This window comes from Vidua macroura, chromosome 28 (genome assembly GCF_024509145.1).
Source record: "Vidua macroura isolate BioBank_ID:100142 chromosome 28, ASM2450914v1, whole genome shotgun sequence".
Lineage (NCBI taxonomy): Eukaryota > Metazoa > Chordata > Aves > Passeriformes > Viduidae > Vidua > Vidua macroura.
Genome location: NC_071598.1, coordinates 4229977 through 4253369, shown reverse-complemented (window position 1 = coordinate 4253369; position 23393 = coordinate 4229977). Strand labels below are relative to the sequence as shown.

Sequence of the window (23393 nt, the reverse complement as noted above, 5' to 3'; positions counted from 1 at the left end):
GTTCCTTCCTGAGGATTGAGTACTGGAACAGATCACTTGGTGAGCAGAGCTATCAATTAAATTCCTTCATCATGGAATAATTCCAGCCTGTTTGTCGTTACTCTACCCTTTTTCATCTAAGAACACCTCCAAGAAAATATTTTGCCCCATTTGAGCCCTTCCATTGCTCTTTTCATCTCAGCACACCCAGAGAGCTGGGCAGGCCTCAGGGTGTGTATGGTGCAAACAAGACACTCACAGGTAGGACCTTCCTTCCCTGCCTGGGGAAAGATGCTTCTCATTAAAAATCTTGTTTCAGGGGGCACAAAAAGCAGAAGAAAAGAAATGCAAAGCAATGAATTTGCCTTTTTTAAGGGAAGGGAAGTCTCCTTTGTGGGATTTATAGAGAGTTGTTCTGTCCCTAACATAAAGCAAGGCTGAGATTCCTGTTGCTCAAATCTTTACAATCAAGGTTGAGTATTTCCTTTTCTCTAACCACAATGGCAGCATGCCCCGAGCTGAGCCACTCAGCCTCTGCTGTGCTGCCTCACACCATGACATCGTCAATGCACTGGGGCTGCTGAGGAGCCTCATCACCTTCTGGGGAGGTCTGGATCAGCCTATGGCACTCAGTTGAGACGTTTCCACCCCGGGGAGCTCCTGATCCCTTGAAAAATTTCAGCAGTCCAGGGAAGAAAAGAATCCTCTTGGCCACCGAGTGTCAGCCTCGAGTTGCACAGCTGAGATGGAAAAGGCACTCGACTCCCATCCAGAGGAGTCTGCTGTCCCAGAGCACCAGGAGAGTGCAGTGGGGGCAGTTCCAGCACAGCTGTGCTGAGTTACAGCACTGCAGACACAGGCAGGGACTCTAAGGTGGAAGCAGCGGGCAGGAATTCCTGTGCAGTGATCATTTCATTGTGACAATAACACTGGGGAGCATGGGGAGCTTCCACACGGTGCTGTGACAGCTTCCTGAGATCCCCTGGAAAACAGGGACTGTGATTTTTAGATATGGACAAGAGCCACTACCCATCATCCAGGTCAGGCACCTGGGAGCCAAAGGGAACCACCCCAGAGTCACCCAAAGGTGCTCCCAAACCCAAAGGCACCAGCTGGAGCTTAATTAGCCTTTGCACAGCTGTGTGCAATTAAAACACCTCGTTATTGCCTCTCACACAGAGCCTAGAACACAGTCTCTCACACACGGCCTGCAATCTTCATAATGTTTTTGTTTCTGGCATTTTTAGTGAGGGGGGAAAGGGCAGACAAATTCCAACACCCCTCCTGTGTCCCACATGAGCCGGAGTGTTGGTGCTGCTCTTACCAGATCATAAACAAAAATACACACTCTTGAGGCAGGCATATGAAGAGGATTAGCCCTGAAGAAATTCAGAATTTCAGGATAAAGCTCAGTGTTCCCTTGGTCAGCAGCTCCCTCCATCTCAGAGCACTCACAGCTCCATCTGATGCTTCATTCCTTGGCTTTTCCCAAACTTTCCAGGGCCTCGAGTCACTCTGAACCCACAGAGAATCTGGTCTCCCCCTCCAGCTTTGGCTAAGGATGTTTTAAAGACAAATGTAATGCTTTGAGCAGGGCAGGGCAGCTGGAAAGCCTGACACAGGTGCATTGCATCCCCTGAAACCCCCACTGAAGCTGCTCCACTCACCAGGTGTTGGCACTTAGGAGATTGGTGTGGCCTGAGGGTCTGGGAGGGAAATTTGGGAGCTCCTGTACCAGTAAAAGCTGAACTTGAGGTACCAGGGGCTCCCTCTCTGGGGGATGGTGCTCCTTTTGAGCTGTCCTGTCTGCTTTTAGAGCCTGTGGTGCTGTTTGTGGAAGGAGACAAGGGAGATGAGTGCAGATGGAGTTATATTTTCCACTGAGTTTCCTTGGAACACAGTTTAGGCTTTAGAGGCTGAACTGAGTTTGGTGAGGGTGGTGATTTGGGGCAGACTTTGCTAGGTACAGGCACTGCTGAGTACTGCTCAGGAGTGAGACAATGCGAGGCAGGAAGCCTGGTGTGGCTTTTCACTCCTGTGAAGCTGCCCCAAGGTTTTAAAGGTCTTTAAACTCAGATGTTGCCTATGTGGGGAGCAAAGGTGTCTCTGCACATCTCTTCTGGCTGTGTGGAAAACAAAGATGTAGTGACAGGACGAGGGGGAATGGCCTTGAGGGAAGGGTTGATATTGGGAAGGAATTCCTCCCTGTGAGGGTGGGATGGAATTCCCAGAGAAGCTGTGGCTCCCCTGGACCCTTGGCAGTGTCCAAGGCCAGGCTGGACAGGGTTTGGAGCACCCTGGGACAGTGGGAGATGTCCCTGCCAGGGCAGGGCTGGGATGGGCTGGGCTTTAGGTCTGTCCTAACGCAGCCCAGGCTGGGATTCGGTGCTGGGAGCACTCAGCCTCTGTCCCGGTGCAGCTATTAATGTGCTCAAGTTCTGGCCGCGAGATGGCATTCTCTGAGCTGCTTTTGCTAAGGAAAAGCAGAGCTTGCCATCTTTAATAATAACAATAATAATTAAGGGGGGGGGGGAGGAAAAGCCACAAACCCTCCCTGTATTTTCTGAAGTCCGTGACAAAGCGAGATTTGTGAGGAGGCTGCTGCTGCTCCTAGCAAACAATGGTGCTGCTTTCCGAGAGCTGCAAGGGAGACTGAGGGTCAAGTCCCTTTAAAAAAAAAAAAAAAGTGAAATACAGTATTGTGCATCTTGAAATCTGAAACCGAGAAACAGAAGTGCACGGGAAACAAGGGGGAAAGTCTTGCAATTCCCGTGGACAACTGTGGCGAGTGGAGTTTTAAGGAATACAATATACATCTATAGCTTTTAAAGGTCATTGAATGGCTTTTGTGGAGAAACCTGTGAAATAAAGGAGCCTTGGAAGAAGAGATTTCTTTTTCTCCTCCTCTCTGGATATAATGGCCATTGCAAAGCAAAGCATCTTGAGATTTGGCTTCAAGTGTGCCTTCCTAGCAATTTTTACACTCACCTGTGATGGACACAGCGGGAAGAGAGAGAATGGTGGTCCTGCCTGCTACGGAGGATTTGATTTGTATTTCATCCTGGACAAGTAAGTCAGTCCTGCTTTGTTCTTTTTCACAGAGCTCTTTGGCTAGGCACGAACTGGAAGGGCACATACTGATACCGAGCAGGTTTTCTTTGCATTTGGGTTTTGTAGAAGTCACTGTGTCCCCAGGGGACCTCTGCAGCTCTGGACTGCTTGCTCTGTTATTGTTGTGGTAACTTCTTTGGTAGGTCCGGTGCCTAAATCCCGTAGTGCTCTGTAATCACATCAGTACAGATGTTCCCAGTGTGGGAGCTTTGTGTGTACTGAACTGGAGTGTCTTAAAACAGTGCCTGGGAGCAGGGCAGCACCCGGGTCCCCTCTGCTTTCCTGTGAGCCGGGGAGGCTGGGGCTCCCCCGAGAGCAGGGAGTGCAGAATTGTTCCTGCAGGCACCAATTCCAGGGCTCCCACCAGAGCAGGGAGTGCAGAATTGTTCCTGCAGGCACCAATTCCAGGGCTCCCACCAGAGCAGGGAGTGCAGAATTGTTCCTGCAGGCACCCATTCCAGGGCTGAGCCATGCAGGGAGTGCAGAATTGTTCCTGCAGGCACCAGTTCAAGGGCTGGGATGTGCAGGGAGTGCAGAATTGTTCCTGCAGGCACCAACTCTAGGGCTGGGATGTGCAGGGAGTGCAGAATTGTTCCTGCAGGCACCAACTCTAGGGCTGGGATGTGCAGGGAGTGCAGAATTGTTCCTGCAGGCACCAACTCCAGGGCTGGGAAGAGAGCAGGGAGCTCTGCTTGTGCCCTCGAGCTGTGTCCCTGTCCTTGTTCCCCCTCAGCTGTGCCCAAAGCAGCAGCTTTGGTACAAACCAGCCCAGAGAGGGGCTACTCCCTTCAGAGGGGGCTGAATTCAGCTGCTGGGATGGAGAACAGCTCGAGTGTCTCATTTAAAGAGCTTTATTTTCCCTAGCTGAGTCACACTTTCTTTGTTTCTTCTGTTAATCAAATGCATATTTTGCCTGTTTAGCTGCTTGTGCTGGAGATAACCTCCTACCTCACTTTTTCATCACTAATTGTGGCACTGTCACCTCCCTGGCACTGTAGGAGTGCCGCTTTTTTCAGATGTGGATGGAGCAATGTGGAATCATTTTGTCCTGAGCTTTGGAAAGCTTCTTACAAAAGCAATACAACAATTAAAAAAAAGAAAAAAAAACTTTAAAAAATACTAGCTTAAATGATTGTCCTGATTTTCTTGATCAAGAGCAGCTCTTTTGAACCAAAGGCTCGGAAATACTGGAGGTGATGCCTACTAGAGCCATGGCACTTACATTAATAACCATAAATTTCAGAGACAGGAAAGTATTTGCACGTTGCCAAAAGTGCTCACAGATGAAGTTTCTGACTGATCCTCTGGAGTGTTTTTTGCAGTAGCTTCCCCATTCCATTTGTATAAATGAGTTGGAATTACATAACCCTTTATTACAAAATACTGGGTAAAATCTAACGCTGAGACGCCGGCTGCTTCAGTGTGCCAGTTGTCCTATGCTCCAGGGGGAAGATTTATTTATTTTATTCAGTGGAAAGATCTACCTGGCTGACTCATTTTCAGTTATTAATTGGAATAACTCTATTGCTACAAATGGAAAAACCCCAAACCCAAACAAACTCAGAGCATGATTTGTACTGCAGAGAGCTTTTGTCAGCTGCATTGCCCTGGGAGCTGAAGCACGACCGAAGGATTTCTCAAATCTCATGGATGTGCTGTGTTACACCTCTGAGCTAATGTAACTTCAGCAGGTCCTTAATTCAAGTTCTGTGCCGTTCCCCCACTAAAATCCATGACTTCTGAGCTTTGCTCACAGGATTACGGATCTGGGTGGAAACACAAGCCTTGGCACAAGCTTTAAAGCAGGCAGGCTGGCCCCAGTGTAGGTATCGAGGTATCCAAGAAAAACCCTGCTTTGACAGTTGCAGAGCTCCTATTCCTGGGATTTTTTTTTTTTTTTTTTTTGGGTGCAGAAATTAACAGGATCTGCTGTAAAAATTTCCTTTGTCTCCATTGGAATTCTGGAGGAGCATTGTGGCTTTTCAGCTGTTCCTGGTACAGTACACCACTGGACCTGGTTGTTAACCTCTGGTGAGAGATTTACTGTGGTGGAGCTGGTTATCACATTTCTTTTAACACTCTGATGGAATCATAGAATGGTTTGAGCTGGGAGGTCTTTAAAGATCATCTGGTTCCACCCCAAGCCATGGGTGAGGAACCTTCCACAGACCATGCTTCTTGTCCTTGATGACAAAATCTCAAACTGTGTCTATTTTCTCAATTTGGTCTCAAGCTATATGTTATTTGGAGTAGCTTTATGTTATTTGGAGTAGCTATTTGCTGTTTGGAGTTGCTACTTGCTCTTTAGAGGAGCTGTTTGCTGTTTAGGGTTGTGTCCTCTTTGCAGTTTGGGTTCTGTGCAGGTGCTGAGCACCTCAGGGTGAAGGTCACACCAAGATAAGCCCAGTGCTGTGGAAGGTAGGCCTGGCTTACTTTGGGAGAGCTGGTCCAGGGTGGCCTCTTCTTTTCTGTTCTGTGGTGCTGAGAGGATTTGTGGGTTCGGGCTCCACACACTGCAGGAGTTGGTGCCAAGGAATTAACAGCAGGCTGCAAATTAATACACACCACAATGAGGAAGCAGTGAGATGTTGCTAAAAAGCCCAAACGTTTGTCCTTGCTGACAAATTGTGCAGTTATTGTAAAAATATTCTGTGTTATTGATTTATGCTGACTGTGACCACCCCAAGCTGACTGTGCCCAGCCCTGCAGTGAGCAAACTTCCCCTCTCCCAGCACAGCTGGAACGTTTGGGATTCTCCCAGGATCATGACTGCACCCAGAGCAAGGTGTGCATTTGGTTGGGATGGCAGCAGCTTGCAAGGATGTGGAGGGATGATTCTTCTCTGTGTTAGCATGAGGGCTGAGGGATGCCAGCAAGGCAGGGTGGAGAAGTTTGTGCATTTTTGTGTCTTTTTGCCTAAAGGAACGTAATTAACTCCCAGTTCTGCCAAGGGCAGGCAACTGCAGTGAGCTGAGCTCATGTGTGAAATCCCTGCCAGAGTCAGGACCTGTGGATGTGTTTTTTACCCGGTGATGCATCTGGATTAAGCATTTCTTGGTGAAAGGAATGGGCAGGAGCTCCCTTCCAGCCAGGACCGAGTGTGTGCCTGCAGCACTCTGCACTTTGTCTGCTGATTGATGTCAATTAAGTCATGGCTACTTGCTTATTAGTTGTTTTTTTGCATACCCCCTGCCAGCCATTCCAGAACAAGGAATGTTCTTGGACTGAGGCTGGGCTTAGAGGCTTGTCCTGCTCTGACCTGAGCCCCTGTGGATCTGTGACCTGCAAGGTTTGGCAGTGAGCTGTCTGGTGTGAAGTGTGCCACAAGATAACAGCGTTTCCTCCAAGAATTGCATCACCTCTCGGGCGCCTTTGTGCTGTGGAGGGCTTTCAGAATTGCTCCTGGAGTATTTGGAAAGATAAAGGATGCTTTTGGGCTCATTTGTGTTGGTTTTGAAGTGCTCAATAAAGAGATGCTGCACAACTTCTTAGGTAAATGGCATCTCCGAGAGCCATGAGACTTCTGGGAGTTAGTCCAAACCCAGGCAAGCTTAAGGAGACTTTTGGATCAACATCAGCCTCTGAACCAAGTGTCTTCATGACCTCCTGCCAGCTGCAGAGCACTTAACTCACATGAGGTCTTGGTGTAAGGGCTTGATTCTGTGACCCTTCTAGATCATGACCTGGGTAAACCCACGGGTATTCTGAGAAGGTGCAACAACAGAAATGGAAAAGTGGAGTCTAAAAAGTACAAGGAAGACCAAGTTTAGGGAGGCTTGAGCTGCTGCAGCTTTGGGTTCTGGAGCATCTTTTCCCAGTGAGGAGGAGGAGGGCACCTGCTGAAGAGCAGGGCTTGGCTGGAACCACTGCAGTGTCTCTCTCAACACCTGCATTCCCTTTGGAGGTACAAACTGCCAGTGGAGATGGCCACAGAATGTCTCACTCTCTTGTTAAAGAGAATGGTTTACTTGGGTTTAATTTCCCTTTATTGGGCCCTTCTCCAGAAGAGATTTTGGCATCTTCAGGATGAGTCTTTTCTTAAATTGGAAGTTTAAAGCATCAGCCATTCAGCTGCAAAGCCTTGGCTCGCTGATCGTCTTGTTTCTTCTGGGAATATGAGGAGAGAACTATTTGAAAATTGGCTTTTCTTATCTTACAGTTGGACTTTAGAAATACTCATCCTACTCAGAGTTCTTGGCCTGCCTCACTGTGCAAAGGAAGTGTCTTTTACAGTGTGGCTGCTGAATGACACAGCTCAAGGAGGTGGGCACTGTGAGCTAAGGCTGCTTTTGTGAACTTTGCACTGGCTGCAGAAATGGTGGTTGCATTGGGTTTGTCCATTTTAGGCCGAGTGAAGAATGGGAGAAGTCTGAAGGGTGTTTCAGAAAATGCATTTTATTTACAAGGAGTGTTTTTTCCTAAGTGCAGGCCCGGGCATTTCTGGCCCCTGACAGCAGAGGGAGAAATGAACTCCAGGCAGGCTGAGCTGCCTGGCCCAGGTGGGAATTGCTGTGCAGGAAGGACAATGTGTGAACCTTCATTTTTGGCCCCTGTCCCAGCTCCCTCTGGTAGAGATGGGGAAAAACTGGATTGCAGCATATTCCAGTGATCCCACTCCTGAAACTGAGCAGAAAGCATCCTCCCTTTGTGGGCAGAGTGGGTTTGGTTTAATGATTGTAGCAGTGGCAAGAACTTCCTTGAAGGTTGTTTTACCTGGAGGCTGGGAGGAGGTTGGGCAGGGACTGTGGGTCCCAGCTCCTTGTGTCTGCCACCAAATGGGTCAGGAAACGTGGGGATCTTCACTGAGGTGTGCTTTTTGGGAGATGAATGTATGGTCTAAAGTGGCATTTGTTTCACTGAAGTAAGGACTAACTGATTTCTGATTAACCAAGCCTTGCCTGTCCAAGTCTTCTGGGGACTGATGTGACCCTTGCTGTAAAGTCAAGAGGTTTTTATGCCTCACCATCTCAAGACAAAAAATCTTTTCCAGGCCAGTTCCAGGAAATGATTTGGGACTGGAGTGCCTGTGGAATTCAAGCTCTCTGAGTTATCCCATACATCCAAGGGGAATTTGCACCTGGGGCTGAGCTCTGTGTGTCTCTGTTCTATCAATTTGGGGTTTGCATGCAGCAGGGTTTAAGTTTCCTGTCTGAGAGCAAGTCCTGGTGTGTGTCACCCTGCATCTCTTATGATGCCAATTTTCTCACTGTGTGGTTTAATTGGTTTATCAAGGGTTTTGCTATTGGGTGTTCCTTTGTTCCTCTGATTAACGTTTGAGTGGGGACGAAGCCATCGTGTTGTGTCCTGGTCTGAGGAAAGAAAGAAGGAAAGGAAGAATTCAGCACTAAGAGCATCTGCTGATGATCCTGCCTGCTCTGACATCAGGGTGTCTGTAATGACAGCTTTAAACTCATCCTAAACTTTTGGGCTCCAGTCTTTTGTGCAGCAAGGCACAGGGTCACAATTTTTGCACAGGGCCTGGAATTTTTTTCCAGGTCCTCATTTGGGTTATTTTTGAGGAGCTCATTAAAGAGACACTGCACAACTTCACAGGTAAATGTAATCTCTGCATGGGCTGGTGGGGGTCACGCAGGGAAAGAGCAGCTCAAGGAATTGTGGAGCAGGAGGGAACAGCTGAGAATGAAAAGCAGGTGTGGGGAAAGGGGCAGGAAATGTCTGGGACCCCCAGAACAAGCTCTGCGTGCTCCTGGTGCCTCTGCAGGTGCAGCATCACAGCATTAAATAAATAATAAATAATAAAAAATAAATAATAAATAATAAATAGCAATAAACCATAGCACTGCATCCTGTGGTTTATTCCCTGAGCAGCCAGGCTGGGGGGGCTGCACCAGGCTGGGGACCTGCTCTGCCTCTCCACTGGCATTCCCAGAGCTGAGCCAGGACAGAACAGCTCGTTTGCCTTTTCTTCCTGGGAAGTGAAAAGCTATCTCAAGTGTTCATCTCTTCTTCCTCAGGCTGCAGGTCAGTGAAGTTTCTGTTGAAGCTGGAATGGTTATTTCCCCATAAATATTTCTAATTGTACTCAATGAATTGAATAAGTGATGACACATTTATTTTCCAACTCTAGGAAAGAAAATTTTTTCCCTGATATTAATATTCCAGTGTTCACACAAGTGTTTATGCCAGAAGGGGCATTTTGTGCTGAAAGATTCTGATTAACCTAATTTTTTCCTCGTTCTTACAACATAAACATCCTATGGTTTATTCTCCTGAGGAGCAAAATTAGTTTGTTTTATCTTTAACTGAGGTGTGAAAGAATTAACCAGAGCAGTTGAGATGTGGACTGAGGTGTTTTACTTTTCATAGTCTCTGGCACAGTGGAAACACTGGAGGAGTTTAATAATCTGTTCCTCCAACTGCATGTAATTCTCAGAATACACTTGAGCTAAAAGCTCTGTGTAATGGTTTGGAAGTGAGTGGGTGGAATTAATCTAAAACATTGTGCAGAGAAACAGCTCCTCACTCACACAGGGTTTATTTGGTTAAGGCTCTGTTAAAGCCCAGCCTAAGTGCCTTAAGCCACTGCCAAGGGCAGCCTCAAACACTTTCATGGAGCGGGAATTATTCTTGCTTTTTAAGGTTAAGTAGGAAATGTCAATTGCAGTTTGATCTCTCTTTCAAGGAAGAGCATGGGCAGTGAGTGTTGAACAAAGCAGAAGCAAATGCCTCACTGAGCAATGTGGGACAGAAGAGTGACCCTGATGTGTCCTGTAATCCTTGTGTCCCCAGGTCAGGAAGTGTCCTGCATCACTGGAACGAGATTTATCATTTTGTGGAGCACCTGGCCCGCAAGTTCATCAGGTAAGGAGGGCTGCGGGTCCCTGCCTGGGGTCTGAGGCTGCCAGTGGCTCCCAGTCCCAGCACCTGCTGCTTCCCATGGGGAAATGCGGTGGAGAAAGAACTCCTGATGCTTTCCTCACATCCTCCATTGGCTGCTCCTCCCCACGTTCCTGATCTGTGGGCAACAGGGAGAGATAAAAGAATTCCATTTATTGCTGCCAGCCTTCCCTGAACCAGGTCTGTGGGGGAGGAATCCTCCTGTCTCTGAGCTGCTGCCTGAGGTGCACAAGTTTGGGGCTGCAGGGAGAGCCCCTGGCTGTGGCTTTCAGGCCCTGAATGACCTGAGCCTGGATGAGGAATCCCTGGGGACAGGGGATGGAAGGTGTTGTGACAAACATAAGGAGCCCTCCCTTGTCTCAGGATGCATTTAAGTCTTTCTGGCTTTAGCAATCCCAAGGTTGTGATAGAAGTGTTCTCTACATCCTTCACAAGGATTCCCCAAGGTTTCCCTGGACTAAGAAGGCCCAGGGCAGAACACATATTCATCCTGTTGAGTTGTAGCTGGGCTGGCAGAGTGTGATTGTGTTGCACACACAGAGCTCTGCTCTGGCCACCACATTAATTCACTTTTTTCTCTCCTCCAGCCCTCAGCTGAGGATGTCCTTCATTGTTTTCTCAACCAGAGGGACAATTCTAATGAGGTTAACAGAAGACAGGTAAGGAGAGGTTTAAAGGTCAACAGCAGCTTCTGTGTCCTTGTAGCTTCCCTTGCCTTCCTCAGTGATTTCCATCCCACTGGGAACGTATTGTGGCACCTCTGTGCTTCCCAGTTTCACCGCTAGAGTCACATGCCCGTCCTCACCTACTCGAATGCACTAAGGCCTCTCAAGGCAGAGGTTCCCTGCTTAATTTCAACTTCCAAATGTGCTTCAGTCAGCTGCCAGGGTTTTAGCTCACCCTGGTTTCCTTGAGGGAGCCTGCACTCCCCAGGGATTCAGGATTTTGTCAGAGGAGCAGAGACTCGGTGCCTGTGGAACATCCTCTGGGAGTTTCTTTTGCAAATAGGTGAAACTCCCTTCCCATAAAAACAGGCTTGGAAGGCAGAGGTGACACCCACGCTCCTGGGGTAGAGAGGAATGTGATTTCCTGGAAGGTCTGAAGGTGTGTCGCAGACAAAGGGTGTTTGGGGGGGATTGCAGGGATGTGGATTTGTTTGCAATACCAGATTGCTTTGTTTGTGAAGAGTGTCCCTGCCACCCCCTTACAGACCCCCAAGTTAATCCCAGTAAAACCTACAGGATGGATTTTTTTATTATTATTATTTTATTCTGACTTCCAAGGAGAGCTGGATGAGATCCTTAAATCGCTCTCGCTTCCTCTGTTAACTTCATTGCCACGTGGAGCAAAAATATATGTACCACATGTGTGGAGTGTATAAGTCAGCATGTGTTTTGCGTATTGGATGTCTGAAATCACATACCAGAGCAGCTGCCATGGGGAGGAAGCTGGCTGCCTTCCTACAGAGCAGTGCACACTCACACCAGCCTTGAAAATGTCCCTAAACCCAGCCAGCCTGGCCATCTCGTGCCACTTTCTGCAGCAGCAGGGATGAAGAGAATGAACCACATTTATTTAACTGCATGCCAAAGCAAAGCCTCTTCCCTGCCCCTTGCTGTCCCACCCTTGGAGCAAACCCCACTGCAGGGATCTCCTTTCTGCTCAGGCTCTGAGCTATGAAATGTTCCCATGTGGGGATGTGTTCCATATTTACCCAGCTGTCCCAGAAGTGCTGGCTGGGAGCAGGATGTTGCTATGAACTGGACTCAGAGCCAGCTCACTGCTGGGTTTTACTGGGCACTGAAAAACAAGGGCTGTGCTGGGCTCTGTCACCTGGGAGAGCTTCCCTGCCTCTGTGGGGTGTTTCAGCATCTGCAAGTGAGGGCTGAGGGTGCTGAGCATTCCTTTTGGGAAAACTCTGTGCTCCTAATGGGTCTGGAATGACAAACTTTAATGACTTCTGCTGCATACTTTAAAATGTCAGTATCAACCTCTCAGAAATAGTTTTGATCACAGGGAATGCTCCATTTTATACCCAGCTTTGGTTTGGTATGTGCATGCTTGCCTGAGAGAAGGAGCCTTATAAGTGTCTATCTACTTTGGGACCTCACAGGTACAAAATGGGTTCTTGGAAGTTTGATAATTCAGCCCTTGGCCAAAGCAGGCTTTGCTCCCCAGGGAGTCTCTGCTGTGCAGACTGAGCAGCGTCAATGCCCTGCTGCAGTCAGCCTCTCAGAGTGAGCTCTGAGTGGGTGATCACACCAACTGGCCTTTCTGAAGGGCTTAAAAGTGACTCCTGGTGTGGGCCTGCCTGCAGTGACTTCAGCCCTTCCCATGGGATTGTGCAGTTTGCTCAGATACACCCAAGGCTTTTATCCTGCATTAAAGACTCCTGGCCTGTGCTTGGCTTCCAGAGTTTGGTGTCTGCCACTCAGAGGAGCAACAAATCACTGCCCAGCCCTCCAAGCCTGCAGTGATCTGTCACTGTGCCTGACACCCCTGAAAAGAGCTAAAACACACACTGAGTCACAATGAGCCATTGGGAAAGGCTTCAGGCTTCCAGTCAGCTGGGGATGTAGCCCCACATAAACTGCACTTGCCAGGATGGTCTGAGTATCATTCTCTGTAGCTGTTTGATGATGTTGGCATACCCAAGTCAGCAAACGTGTGAGGAAAGGGAGCCAGGTGCAAGTCAGCTGAGGTTTGAGAAGGAATTTTAATTAGGAAGAAATGTATGAAATGTGTGGATATTGCTCTCGGGGATGGCACTGCTGTGCTGCTTTCCCCAGGCACTGGGAGCACAACTCTGTGTTCCATATCCTTGAAGAGGCACCCACCCTGTGCAAACACTGGGGTGACTCTTGTTCCCCAGTCTCTGTGCCTGGCTGTGCCCTGCAGGACATGCTGTGTCCATCACCCACCTCTGCAGGGTGTGAGGACATGCTGTGTCCATCACCCACCTCTGCAGAACCTGCTGTGTCCATCACCCACCTCTGCAGGGTGTGAGGACATGCTGTGTCCATCACCCACCTCTGCAGAACCTGCTGTGTCCATCACCCACCTCTGCTGGCTCTCAGGACATCCTGGTGGCTTTGCTCCTGGCTCTGACAGTGCCTGTCAGGACCTGCTGGTGGCTTTGCTCCTGGCTCTGACAGCGCCTCTCAGGACCTGCTGGTGGCTTTGCTCCTGGCTCTGACAGTGCCTGTCAGGACCTGCTGGTGGCTTTGCTCCTGGCTCTGACAGTGCCAGCCAGGACCTGCTGGTGGCTTTGCTCCTGGCTCTGACAGTGCCAGCCAGGATCTGCTGGTGGCTTTGCTCCTAGCTCTGACAGTGCCTGCCTTCCTTGCAGGGAGCAGATCCGCCAGGGCCTGGAGGAGCTGCAGAAGGTGCTGCCAGGAGGGGACACGTACATGCACGAAGGATTTGAGAGGGTAACTGGGGCAGGCTCAGGGCCTGAGCAGGGTCTCTGCTCCTCATGAGCTGTACAACATGGGGGGCTGGGTGGTAATTCCCTGGTGGGTGAGTGGGACCCTGTCCCTTTGCTGCAGCCAGTACAGGGAGTGTAAGGGCTCTGTGCTGCAGTTCCAGACTCTGCTCCTTCTCTTTATTTCTGCCTTCTGTGGGCAGAGCTGCCTTTTCTCCTTAGGGGCAGGCAGTGGCATTGGGTCCCTGTGACTCTGTGTCCAGGAGGGGGGGGAAGCTGTCAGTCCTACCTGGGCTGAGTGGGGTGAGGTCACAGCTCACACCTGGGGTGGCCAAGTAACTGCAGACCTTATTGCTTTCTCCTTCTGGGTATGTTTTTCACATATTTTACAAGCTCAGCAGTTTCTCTAAAACTGAGCTCCTGCACTCCCTCCCACATCTGTCCCACATGGGTATTTGGGAGGGGTTTGAACTGTTGGAAGTGCTGTCCCATCACTGACAAGTGAACACACTGCAGAACCTCAGATGACCCAGCAGAGCTGTTGGGTTATTTGCATTTGGAATAGTTGATCTGGAGCTGCTGAGGAATATCTAGCACTGGGCCTAGGATGTTTCTCAGGGATGAAAATGGATGGGGTTTTCAGAGAGGAGAATAGTGGGAGACAGCTCTGGGCTTGGTTTGGCTGATGAGACCTTGCAGGAATGCAGTCGAAACCCCAGGCAAGAGCCCTGCTCTGTGAATCAGAGGTCAGAAAGCAGAGCTTGTGTGTGAGCTGCAGATGTGACACCCTCACTGCCACTGTCCCTTCCTTTCTGCTGCACAAGACGTTGTTCACAAGGTCCTATTGTTGATTTATTGCTAATAATCTTCTGATCTGATTTCAGGCAAGTGAGCAGATTTACTACGAGAACGTTCACGGTGAGAGGCCTTCTTGATCCACTGAATGTTTTTTTTCCTCTTTCTTTTTGATTGATAACTTTAACAGATCTAAAATGCATCTTTGCTGTGGGAAGGGTGGGGGTGGCTTCCTATTCTTGCAGGGATGTGGCGCTAGTCAGGGAAGTATTCCTGAACTGGGAAACCAACAAGTGGAATGTTAAGGAGCTGGAATTAAAGTGTTTCAGGCCAAAAGGGAGAAGCCAGGCTGGCTGCAGGTGCCCACCCTCACCAAAACTGGTACCTTGCTTTTGCTGGAGGGCTCAGGCAACCATTTCTTCTTCCTTCTGAAACACAAATACGTGGAGAAGCTGTTAAGTAAAAGATTTTTTTAACCAGCAATTATTAAAACCAGCGCTAAGTGCAGGCAACTGGAAAAATATCCTTTCCTTCCCTGTAATTGATGTCAAAACTTTATGGTTTGGAAGGGAAGGCTGCCAAGGTTTAACGATGTTCCTGCAATGTTGCTCAGGAATCTTGAAGATTTTAGGCCCTTTCCCCACCATCTTTGTTTAAATCCCATCTGAGCCTTTTATCACAAGCCCCTCTGGATTTCTTGAACTGACAGCATGAACGAAATCAGGAGCTAACTAGGAACAAATTGCACTGGGTGTTTGATGGCTGCAGTCTCCTTCCCTGGTCTGAAATTCCACCAGGGTTATGCCCTTAAGGCAGGATGTTTTCTGAGGTGCTTTAAAAAACACAGCCAAAGGCAGGGACTGAAGGGGTTTGTGTGTTCAGGTTACAGAACTGCCAGTGTCATCATTGCATTGACAGATGGGGAGCTCCACGAAGATCTATTTTTCTACTCTGAGAGGGAGGTAAGTGACTTGCACTTTGTAGTCAGGGAGACAGTGGAATGTCTGGGCTTGCTGCTATGAATGGGAAAGATGAGGAAAACCCTTTTCCCCAGGGAGAAATCTCCACTTTGGTGTTGCAGACACGAATCTAAAGGATAACCACTGACAGCAGCAGCCTCTGACTCACCACAGCTGAGACTGGTCAGGGGAAAGGAGAGGGGTTAAAACTTCCAGTTAGAAATAAATATTGAAGAAGGAATTGTTCACAGCTGAAAAGTTTCAGTATTTACTGGATTGCTCTGGGAAATGCTGAATATTCTCACTTTCACTTTTTTTTCCCTCTCACACAAAGTCAGGATTGCAGAAAGAGGGTGGTGGCTTCTGTCACATCAGAAAATCTTTCAGATCACCCAGTCTGACGTTTCCACAAATATCTCTGAGACTCCAGCACACATTCTCAACATCCTCATTAACTTAGTGAACTGTACAAAATGTTAAACAGTGGGGTGAGCCCTGAGAGCTCTGCTGCAGTGTGTTCCTTTGGACATCCTCCCTGCAGAGATGAACAGTTGGCACTTGCCAGTCAAACCAGGATGATCTAAACTTGGCAGAGGGTATTTCTGCAGGAGTTTGCTATGGACAGAATTTTTCCTCTCAGTCTATCCAAAGTGCAGCATTAAATCCAATAACAACAAAAAGAATGGGTTTGTAGAGTAAAACCAGTATTGCTCCAGCAAATGTCCTGAATCTCCAGCTCCCCTCCTTACAGTTCATCTCTTTTTATTTCCCTTCTGAAATAAAAAAAATCCACAAGAAAAACAAGTTTGCTTTTAGAGGTGAGTGAACAAGCTGAAAGGTCAAAAGTGTTGTATTTGTTTTGGTTTGGGGAGGAACAGTTTTGGGCTGGTGGAAGGAGATCCTGAACTCGGCACTTACTCTGTGAGTTGTTCCAGTAGTTTGGGTTGAAGCTTCCCAGAGTGAAACTGGAATGATCCTTTTCTGCTCAAAAAGCTCTTTGCTGCTGGACAACTTGCATTGCTGCAGTCTTCCCGTTCAGTCTGACCCGCCAGCTTCTCTTCTGGGAAGGAGTTTTCAGTCAGCTCAGGTGTTCTTGTTCTGCTGAAATACCATTAAGTTACTACATTCATACTCAGGCATTTGGAGCAACAGTAAATGCAGCTTCAATGAGGCAGCAGGAAAATCAAACCTGTGGCTGCTCTCCCTTTGGCTCAGGATGCTGTGTAAGCACTGGAGTGATGCAGTTTCAGGTGGAATGGAGTCTCTCTCACCTCCAGGTGTCAGGAGCCCGGGCACACCTGTCTGAAACAGAACACACAAAAGCATTTTCGGTTACTGTTACACTGGGATGTGCCCTAAACTAGGAAAGGAAAATTGATTTAGCCTGTCTGACATCTTTGGGGAAGCTGGAGGAGCTAGAAAGGTGAACTAATTAGGTTTTAAAAATCCCTTTACTAAACACCAGCAGATAAAACCTGATTTTACACAATCAAGGAGGAAAACTTTTCAAGTGCCCTTCTGCTAAGCTCCCCCTTTGCTCGTTCTACAGAAAAGGGGTAAATTTATGTTTAGGAGCTCTGGGGAAGCCTCACACAGGCACCATTTATCACTGGCCAGGGTTTATGTACAAATCACAAACAAGACAAGACTGCTGTGGAACGCCTCTCGAGCTGTTTATTTTCCAGCATCACTCTCATCACATGGTTATGACGGTGGGCAGATGCCAGCAGCTCACATCCCAGGCAGCAGCTGAAAAACTCAATATTACAACTCACTTTAAAAGCTTTTTGACCAGTCACACAAAGCAAAAGCATATTGACAATAGATTTTTCCAACCACTATAAGCACTCGTACCTTTGGTTAAAACAATGCTCGCTTATTTTGAATACAATACCTGCTTGTAAGCCTTAAAACACTATGCACAGGGCTCCATTCTTAAGCTTAGAACTTCCTATTATCTCTCCAGATATACTTTTCTGTAGCTTAGGGAGTTATTCTAGACAAGCATTAATACACAGACCATTGTTCTATTTGTCCTTACTTTCTACTTCTTGTATCATTTTTCTGCTGACAAATCTTACAGCTACTGCTTGGCTCTGCTTGCAGTTCTGCTGTCTCTGAGGCCTGCCTGCTGCAGCTTTCCCAAAACCCTGTGATTTTAAGGATTCCCACAGGTCCCAGCCCATTGGTAACTGTGCTGTGCCTCCTGTCCTGTTGCAGGCGAACCGCTCGCGGGACCTGGGGGCCACCGTGTACTGTGTGGGTGTGAAGGACTTCAACGAGACCCAGGTGAGGAGCCCCAGTCCCTGAGAGCCTGGCAAAGCCTGCCTCACAGCCCTGGGTCCCCTGCTCATGGCTCCTCCAGGGGTTTCCTCTCCTCCTGTTCCTGTCTGAAGTGAACACCTGGCGTGGCTGGGTCTGGCTGTTGGCTTTGGTCCCTTTCTGTTCCCTTTCTGTTTGACTCAGCCACTCTTCTAATGCTGGGGAAAAGCAGGGGAAGGGCACAGGGAGAACAGCAAACTGTCTGGCCTGAGCTGGAGGCAGGAGGAAGCTGTGGGGATGCTTTTCCCCATAAAACTGAAGCATTGCCATAAAACCCTTCTGCTTCAGTGCAGCTGTTCTTTCAGGAGAAAGCCATGCTGCAGAAAGCAAACAGCTTCATTAGTGAGAAACAGTTCACAGGGTTTTGTCTGACTTCTAGGTTCCTCATTTGAATGTTAGTATGGCCATGAATTCCATTTCACACAGTAGCAGTTGACATTTTTCTAACATGAGTGAAGCACGTGCACAGCCCCACTGCACACGAGCAGAGGCTGGGAGACTTTTTCAGGTTTTTCAGCCTCCAGAAAAGGAGTCAAAGCACGCTTGGTTTAGAACAATCTCCCTTGAATCAAACCCAGAGACTGGTGTAACCCAAAGTAAGTCCCAGGAAAAGCAAAGAGGGGATAAAAATGGCACAGAGACCAGACCTGAAGCAGCGGACCCCAGACAGCTGCTCCTTGGAGGCATTGAGATGGTGAAAAAATGAACTGGAATTACCTGGCTGTATCTGAAACCCCAGAATGGATGAGGATTGTGGGGAATGAGCTGAGGGAGCTGTGAACATCCAGCTTTTTTCCAGCAGCCTCTGCAGCCCAGGCAGCAGTGAGCTGCTTCCCTGCCCTCCTGGAGCAGCAGGGCAAAGCTGCCCCAGGATGGCTCTGGGTGCCAGGAGCTGCCCAGGGGCAGCCCATGGGGTTTGGGAGGAATCTCTGGCTGCTCTGCTGCCTCCAGGAAGCTGCAGAGAGGCTCTGGTACCTCTGCCAGGGGAGATTTACTGGAATAAACCCTGGCCTTGCAGCACTCCAATTGAGTCTGTTCCAGCAGAGGCAAGGAGAGCTCGTTACTGCTGGGCTGGGCTTAGAGCCCTGCCTTAACCCTTGGTGTGCTCCTGGCAGCTGAAGCTGCAGGCAGGTGATGTCCTGGCTGCCCTGAACTCACCACCTCCTCAGGAAGGCCCCTCCTGCTCATCACAGAGGTTTCTGAATGCTCCTCTGGGACCTTTCAACCTCCACCCAGAAAATATCCCCTGGTGTCTCCCTGACTCCTCTCTGGCTCTCTGATGGCTGAACACAGGCCCAATATCAAACCTCTGTCCTGACAGGAGAGGTGAATCAGGCCTCCGGTATCATTTCAAAGAACTGTGGAAGAATTAAGGTTGGAAAAGACCCCCATGATTATGGAGTCCAACTTTTTTTGGGTTCTACCTTTGCCCTAAAGTTCATTAGCCCCTGGGGTACAGAGAAAGCCACACTGTCTTGTCTCCAAGTCCTTTCTGATCCCTGTAAAGGGATTGAGATCCCTGTAAAGGGATCAGAAAAAAAAAAAAGCCGACCAGGCTAAAAAGACAAACATTTTACTGCTTAATAAACCACAATGCAGTGGCAATCCAGAGAGAGCAGTGGAGTATTTGAGGGTTTTACTTGCAAGTGAGTTAATCTGGAGAAGTCTTAATTTGCTGCCTGCTGGCTAATTGATCTCACCCTTTGCCTTTCTGTTCCATTTCCTCTCCCCCCGTGGCAGCTGGCCCGGATTGCTGACAGCAGAGATCACGTCTTCCCCGTGAACGATGGCTTTGAGGCCCTGCAGGGCATCATAGACTCTGTGAGTACCTCCACCCCTGTGTCTGCACTCCTGGTGTCACCCCAAGGTTTGCTTCTCCTGTGTTCACAAGAACCTGCTGGAAAAGAATTCACTGAATCACTCAGCCCAAGGGAACCAACCTTGGTTTGTACTAAAATGCTGCTTCAAGGTGGGGTTTATCAGTAGGTGCCTAGATTTCCCTGTTCCCAGCTCCTGTAGTGCCTTGGGAAGGCTGAGCTAGAGCAGAGTCACAGAATAAAGCAGGGATTTATTCAGAGGATCTCCTCCATGGATCCACCTTGGGCAGCACAAGAGCCCAGCCAGGGCTGCACCCAAGATGAACCCAAAATGGTCACAAAATGAGCCCAGGATGAACCAGAATGGTCACAAAATGCACAACCAGTCATGAGGTCTTTCACTTTTATAAGTTCTGCTCCATTTGCATATTGGGGTTAATGTCCAATTCCAGCTTTAGGTTATGCAGTCCCATCCTCCTTGTTTTCCTCTCTTCATTCCACGTTGTTTGTGCTCTTGGGCCTGAGATTTGGGTGGTTGTCCTTAGTCCCCAGCTAGAGCAGGAATTGTTTTGTCTCCCTGCTTTGTGTTACCATCCCCTAACATGCAGCTCAGAGCTGCTCACTAAAGCAGCACAGAACCTTAAAAATACAGCAGTTAGAACTGAAGGCATCGCCTGGCATTTCCTGCAGGGATTGGGTGCAGCATGTGAGAGCTCCGGTGGCTGGGCTGATTTGGGTGCTTCCCCTGGCTCCAAAGGATGGGAAATCCCTCTGGGGCCCTGTGTGTTCCCATTTGGGGTGACAAAACCCAGATGAAAGCTCCAGCATGGAGCTGGGGAGGGGGCACTCACTGCGGGGGGGGCAGGGGGTGCTCAGATTTCTCTGTTTACAGTGGTTACGTGCTCTTTGGACAATGCAATTCCAGCAAAACCCTTCCCTCAGCACAGGCTCAGTTTCCCCCAGTGCTCTCACATGGACATGGAACCCAATCCTGGGTTTATTGGTTTTCCTGGCCCTGGCTGAGCCTGGATCTAGTGCCTCAGCTCTCTTGGACAATCAGGTGTTGCCTGTCATTCCAGAAAGCAGCACAACAACAACAACGCAGCAATGGTTTGCTTGCCAGCCCTGCATTCCCTTTGCAGCTGTTTTTAATGAATCCCAGTCCTGACTCCCCTTGCAGTTGTACTGAGCAGGGTTCCAGCCTCCAGGCAGCCAGGCAAGAGCTGCTCCAGCTGAGTGCTGCAAGATTTCCCAGCTTGGGAAGGAGGGTCATGGGGAAGTGCCGTTGCACAGAGCTGGATCTGTGACCTGAGCACTGCACAGGAGTCCCTGCAGTAGCCTGGGGAGAAGGGAAGAGGTTTTGTGTGTGAAAGGAATGACAGGAGGGCATTAATCACTCCAGAGAATAACAAACAATCTGTAGATTCCTGTTCTAGCTGGAAAATCAGCTCTTCCCTACTTTTGTCCCCCTTGCTGAAAGCACCCCTGTGCTGGGAGCATCTGTGGCCATAGGGAATGTTAATGGTGAAAGGGCCCTGGGATCTGGAAACTTCCTTCAGTTCCTGTGCAAGAGTTGGCACAGCAAGGATGCTGAGCCACGAGGAGAGAGGCTGGACCAGGCTGATGTCACAGGGGAAGGGAGGACCCAGTGCTGAGTCTGGATCAGCTCAGGAGATGTGCATACCTGGCTTTGTGTGGCTCTGCAGGGATTTGGGGTGAGCTGCCCTGGCTTTCCCCTCCTGCCTCGTCCTGGGTGGGTCTGGCCTGGCCCTCTGCCCGTACAGGTGGGCTTGGAAGTCCCTCTGGAACAGGGAAGAGGGTGGGAGCTGGGAGTGGTGGAGCTCAGCTGGACCTGCTGAGCAGAGAAGTTGGAGGTGGTGGGGCTGAGAATGTTCCTGAGCACCTGCCCTTCCTTTTCTGGGGGAGCCAGAGGGGCTGAGCAGCTGCAGGAGATCTGCTCCTGGTGTTCCAGGAGGGACTGACCCCTCCAAGCCCTGGAAAGTGAGAGGAAAATCCAATCCCACACTGAGCTCATGCCTAAACGCACAATTCTTAAAGTGGGTGTTCAGTGCACCATGGGGCATGGTCCTTTCTCTCCCATGAGTTCCAACGTGACTTTTTTATTAGGCAAACCAAGTTTTTTTCTTCCTCATCGTGCAAAGGCCACTGCTAAAACTCCAGCCTCCCCCTGTTAATGACTGAGTGGTTTGAGTTTGTCAGGAGGGAATAATCTGGAGCAGAAGCACATTTGACTGATTGCAGGCTGGGAAACGAATGGAAGGAACTGAATTGTTTTATTGAATTTTCCTTTGCTATGAAAAATTTCTGAAAAATATCACAACCCGCCAATTTAAAGCAAATGAAGCTAGCCTTAGAAGAAAACCTGAAATTAACCTAACCTCCTGCCCAGAATGGCTTTGGTAGGAGTGCTGGAGGCAAGGAACATGAGGCAAGGTGACAGTCAGGATGGGATCCTGTCATCACCTTGCTTTGAGGCTGTGACAGGAGCTGACTGAGGAGCAGGTCCTGGGACAGGAAAACTCCTGATCATGTGTGTTCAACCATGGCACCAGCTTGGAGCTCATCTCAGAGCTGGAACCCCTGGCAAGGGGTCTGAGAGCTGCAGTTGTGATGGATGAGAAATGAAGCAGCACGAAGCAGTCTGCGGGGCTGGCTTGTGTCTGAATGAATGCACAAGTGGTTCATCCTTTCAGGTTAAATTCTGTGTGCTCCTTCTGGGTCATCCTTTCAGGTCTGACTTCAGTGTGCTCCTTTTGGGTCATCCTTTCAGGTCTGACTTCAGTGTGCTCCTTTTGGGTCATCCTTTCAGGTTTAAATTCTGTGTGCTCCTTTTGGGTCATCCTTTCAGGTTTAATTTCTGTGTGCAAATTCCATACTGGACTTTGCATGTTTACCAGCTGATAACCTCATCTGCACAGTGCTCCTTGCTCATTTTAATGGTGTAGGATCAGCTTTCTGGTACTTTCTTCCCTCAAATGCACCTTTAAGGGATTTATTTTACTTAGCTCATGCAGATATTATTGGACAGGAAACACTCCATAAATAAATGGCCGTTTTCTAATAGGCAACAGACTTTGGCATTCAGTAATTGAGCAGAGCTTGCTAATGAGCACCTGGCATCAGACTGCAGGTCATTACCACTGACACTAATTAGGCAGCAACCTACTATTACACTTCAACATCCTGTTTGCTAATTAGAATTCCCAGATTTGGTGCAAAGGATGTCCTAGGAACCTGCAGCTGATCTGGATGGGTGCTCCTCGTGAGCAGAATATCAAGCGGAAGCTTCCAGCAGCTGCAGAGTTTCTTGCCTTTCTTGCCTTGGTTTCCAAAAATGACCTCCTGGGCCTCACCTGGCAGAGAGGGAAATGGGTCAGGAGATGACATCACCACCCTGCCGTGGCATCTGCTTCCCTGGGAAGCCAGAGCACCAGGATGAGCTGGACCTCCAGCCCACCACACTGTGCACTCAGAAAATGGCAGATCCCATGCAGTGAAGACTTTGAATCCTTTTTGAATTATTTTTTTAATGAGGAGGAGACATAAAGGGGTTGTTTTGGGTGTTTGTTTTTTTTTTTTTTTTCACAATAGTTCTGCCTTTTGCAGTAATTCTGCCTAATGTTCACTTTAAGTTAGGGTGTGTGCTTGGAACATTGGAAACTTAATCTAAATCAAAATAAATATTGCTATTGGCACCGTGAAAGTGTTTTAGGGCAGATTTTATGGTCATGTAAAGGGATTGGACTGGGCTGGGAGAGCTGCATCATCTAATTAAGACACCTGCTATTCCCCCTCTGAGCTGCCTTGCAGCAGGAATGTTTGTAAATAGCCGAGCAGAAGTCATTAATCTCAAATTTAATCATGTGGGGTTTTACTTCATTTAAAAAGTGCTGATTGTATGCTACATTCTCTGTGTTTTTCCTTATCCTGACTATTTTAAATTCTTCTATTTTAAATTCTTCTCAGTTATGTTCTCAGCTGTTGACTTTCTCTTTTTTTCCACTTGACAGTTCCTGTAAAACCTTGTTCCTGCAAATCTCCTCTCTCCTCACCTCTCAGGCTGCCACCAGCTCAGACCATCCTGCCTCCTTCAGCCCCTTGGTACTT

General features: G+C 48.6%; 1 protein-coding gene across 1 annotated transcript in view; it reads left to right on the top strand.

Moving 5' to 3' along the window:
• Window positions 1-2637: 2637 nt before the first annotated feature.
• The window catches only part of ANTXR1 (ANTXR cell adhesion molecule 1), a 64041-nt gene continuing 43285 nt past the window's right edge, over window positions 2638-23393 (top strand). Inside the window, exons 1-8 of the mRNA XM_054000608.1 lie at window positions 2638-3048; window positions 9841-9912; window positions 10536-10607; window positions 13298-13379; window positions 14257-14290; window positions 15050-15129; window positions 17347-17415; window positions 19189-19269. Coding sequence (XP_053856583.1) covers window positions 2897-3048; window positions 9841-9912; window positions 10536-10607; window positions 13298-13379; window positions 14257-14290; window positions 15050-15129; window positions 17347-17415; window positions 19189-19269 — 642 coding nt within the window. The 5' untranslated portion in view covers window positions 2638-2896. The remainder of the gene's footprint in view (window positions 3049-9840; window positions 9913-10535; window positions 10608-13297; window positions 13380-14256; window positions 14291-15049; window positions 15130-17346; window positions 17416-19188; window positions 19270-23393) is intronic.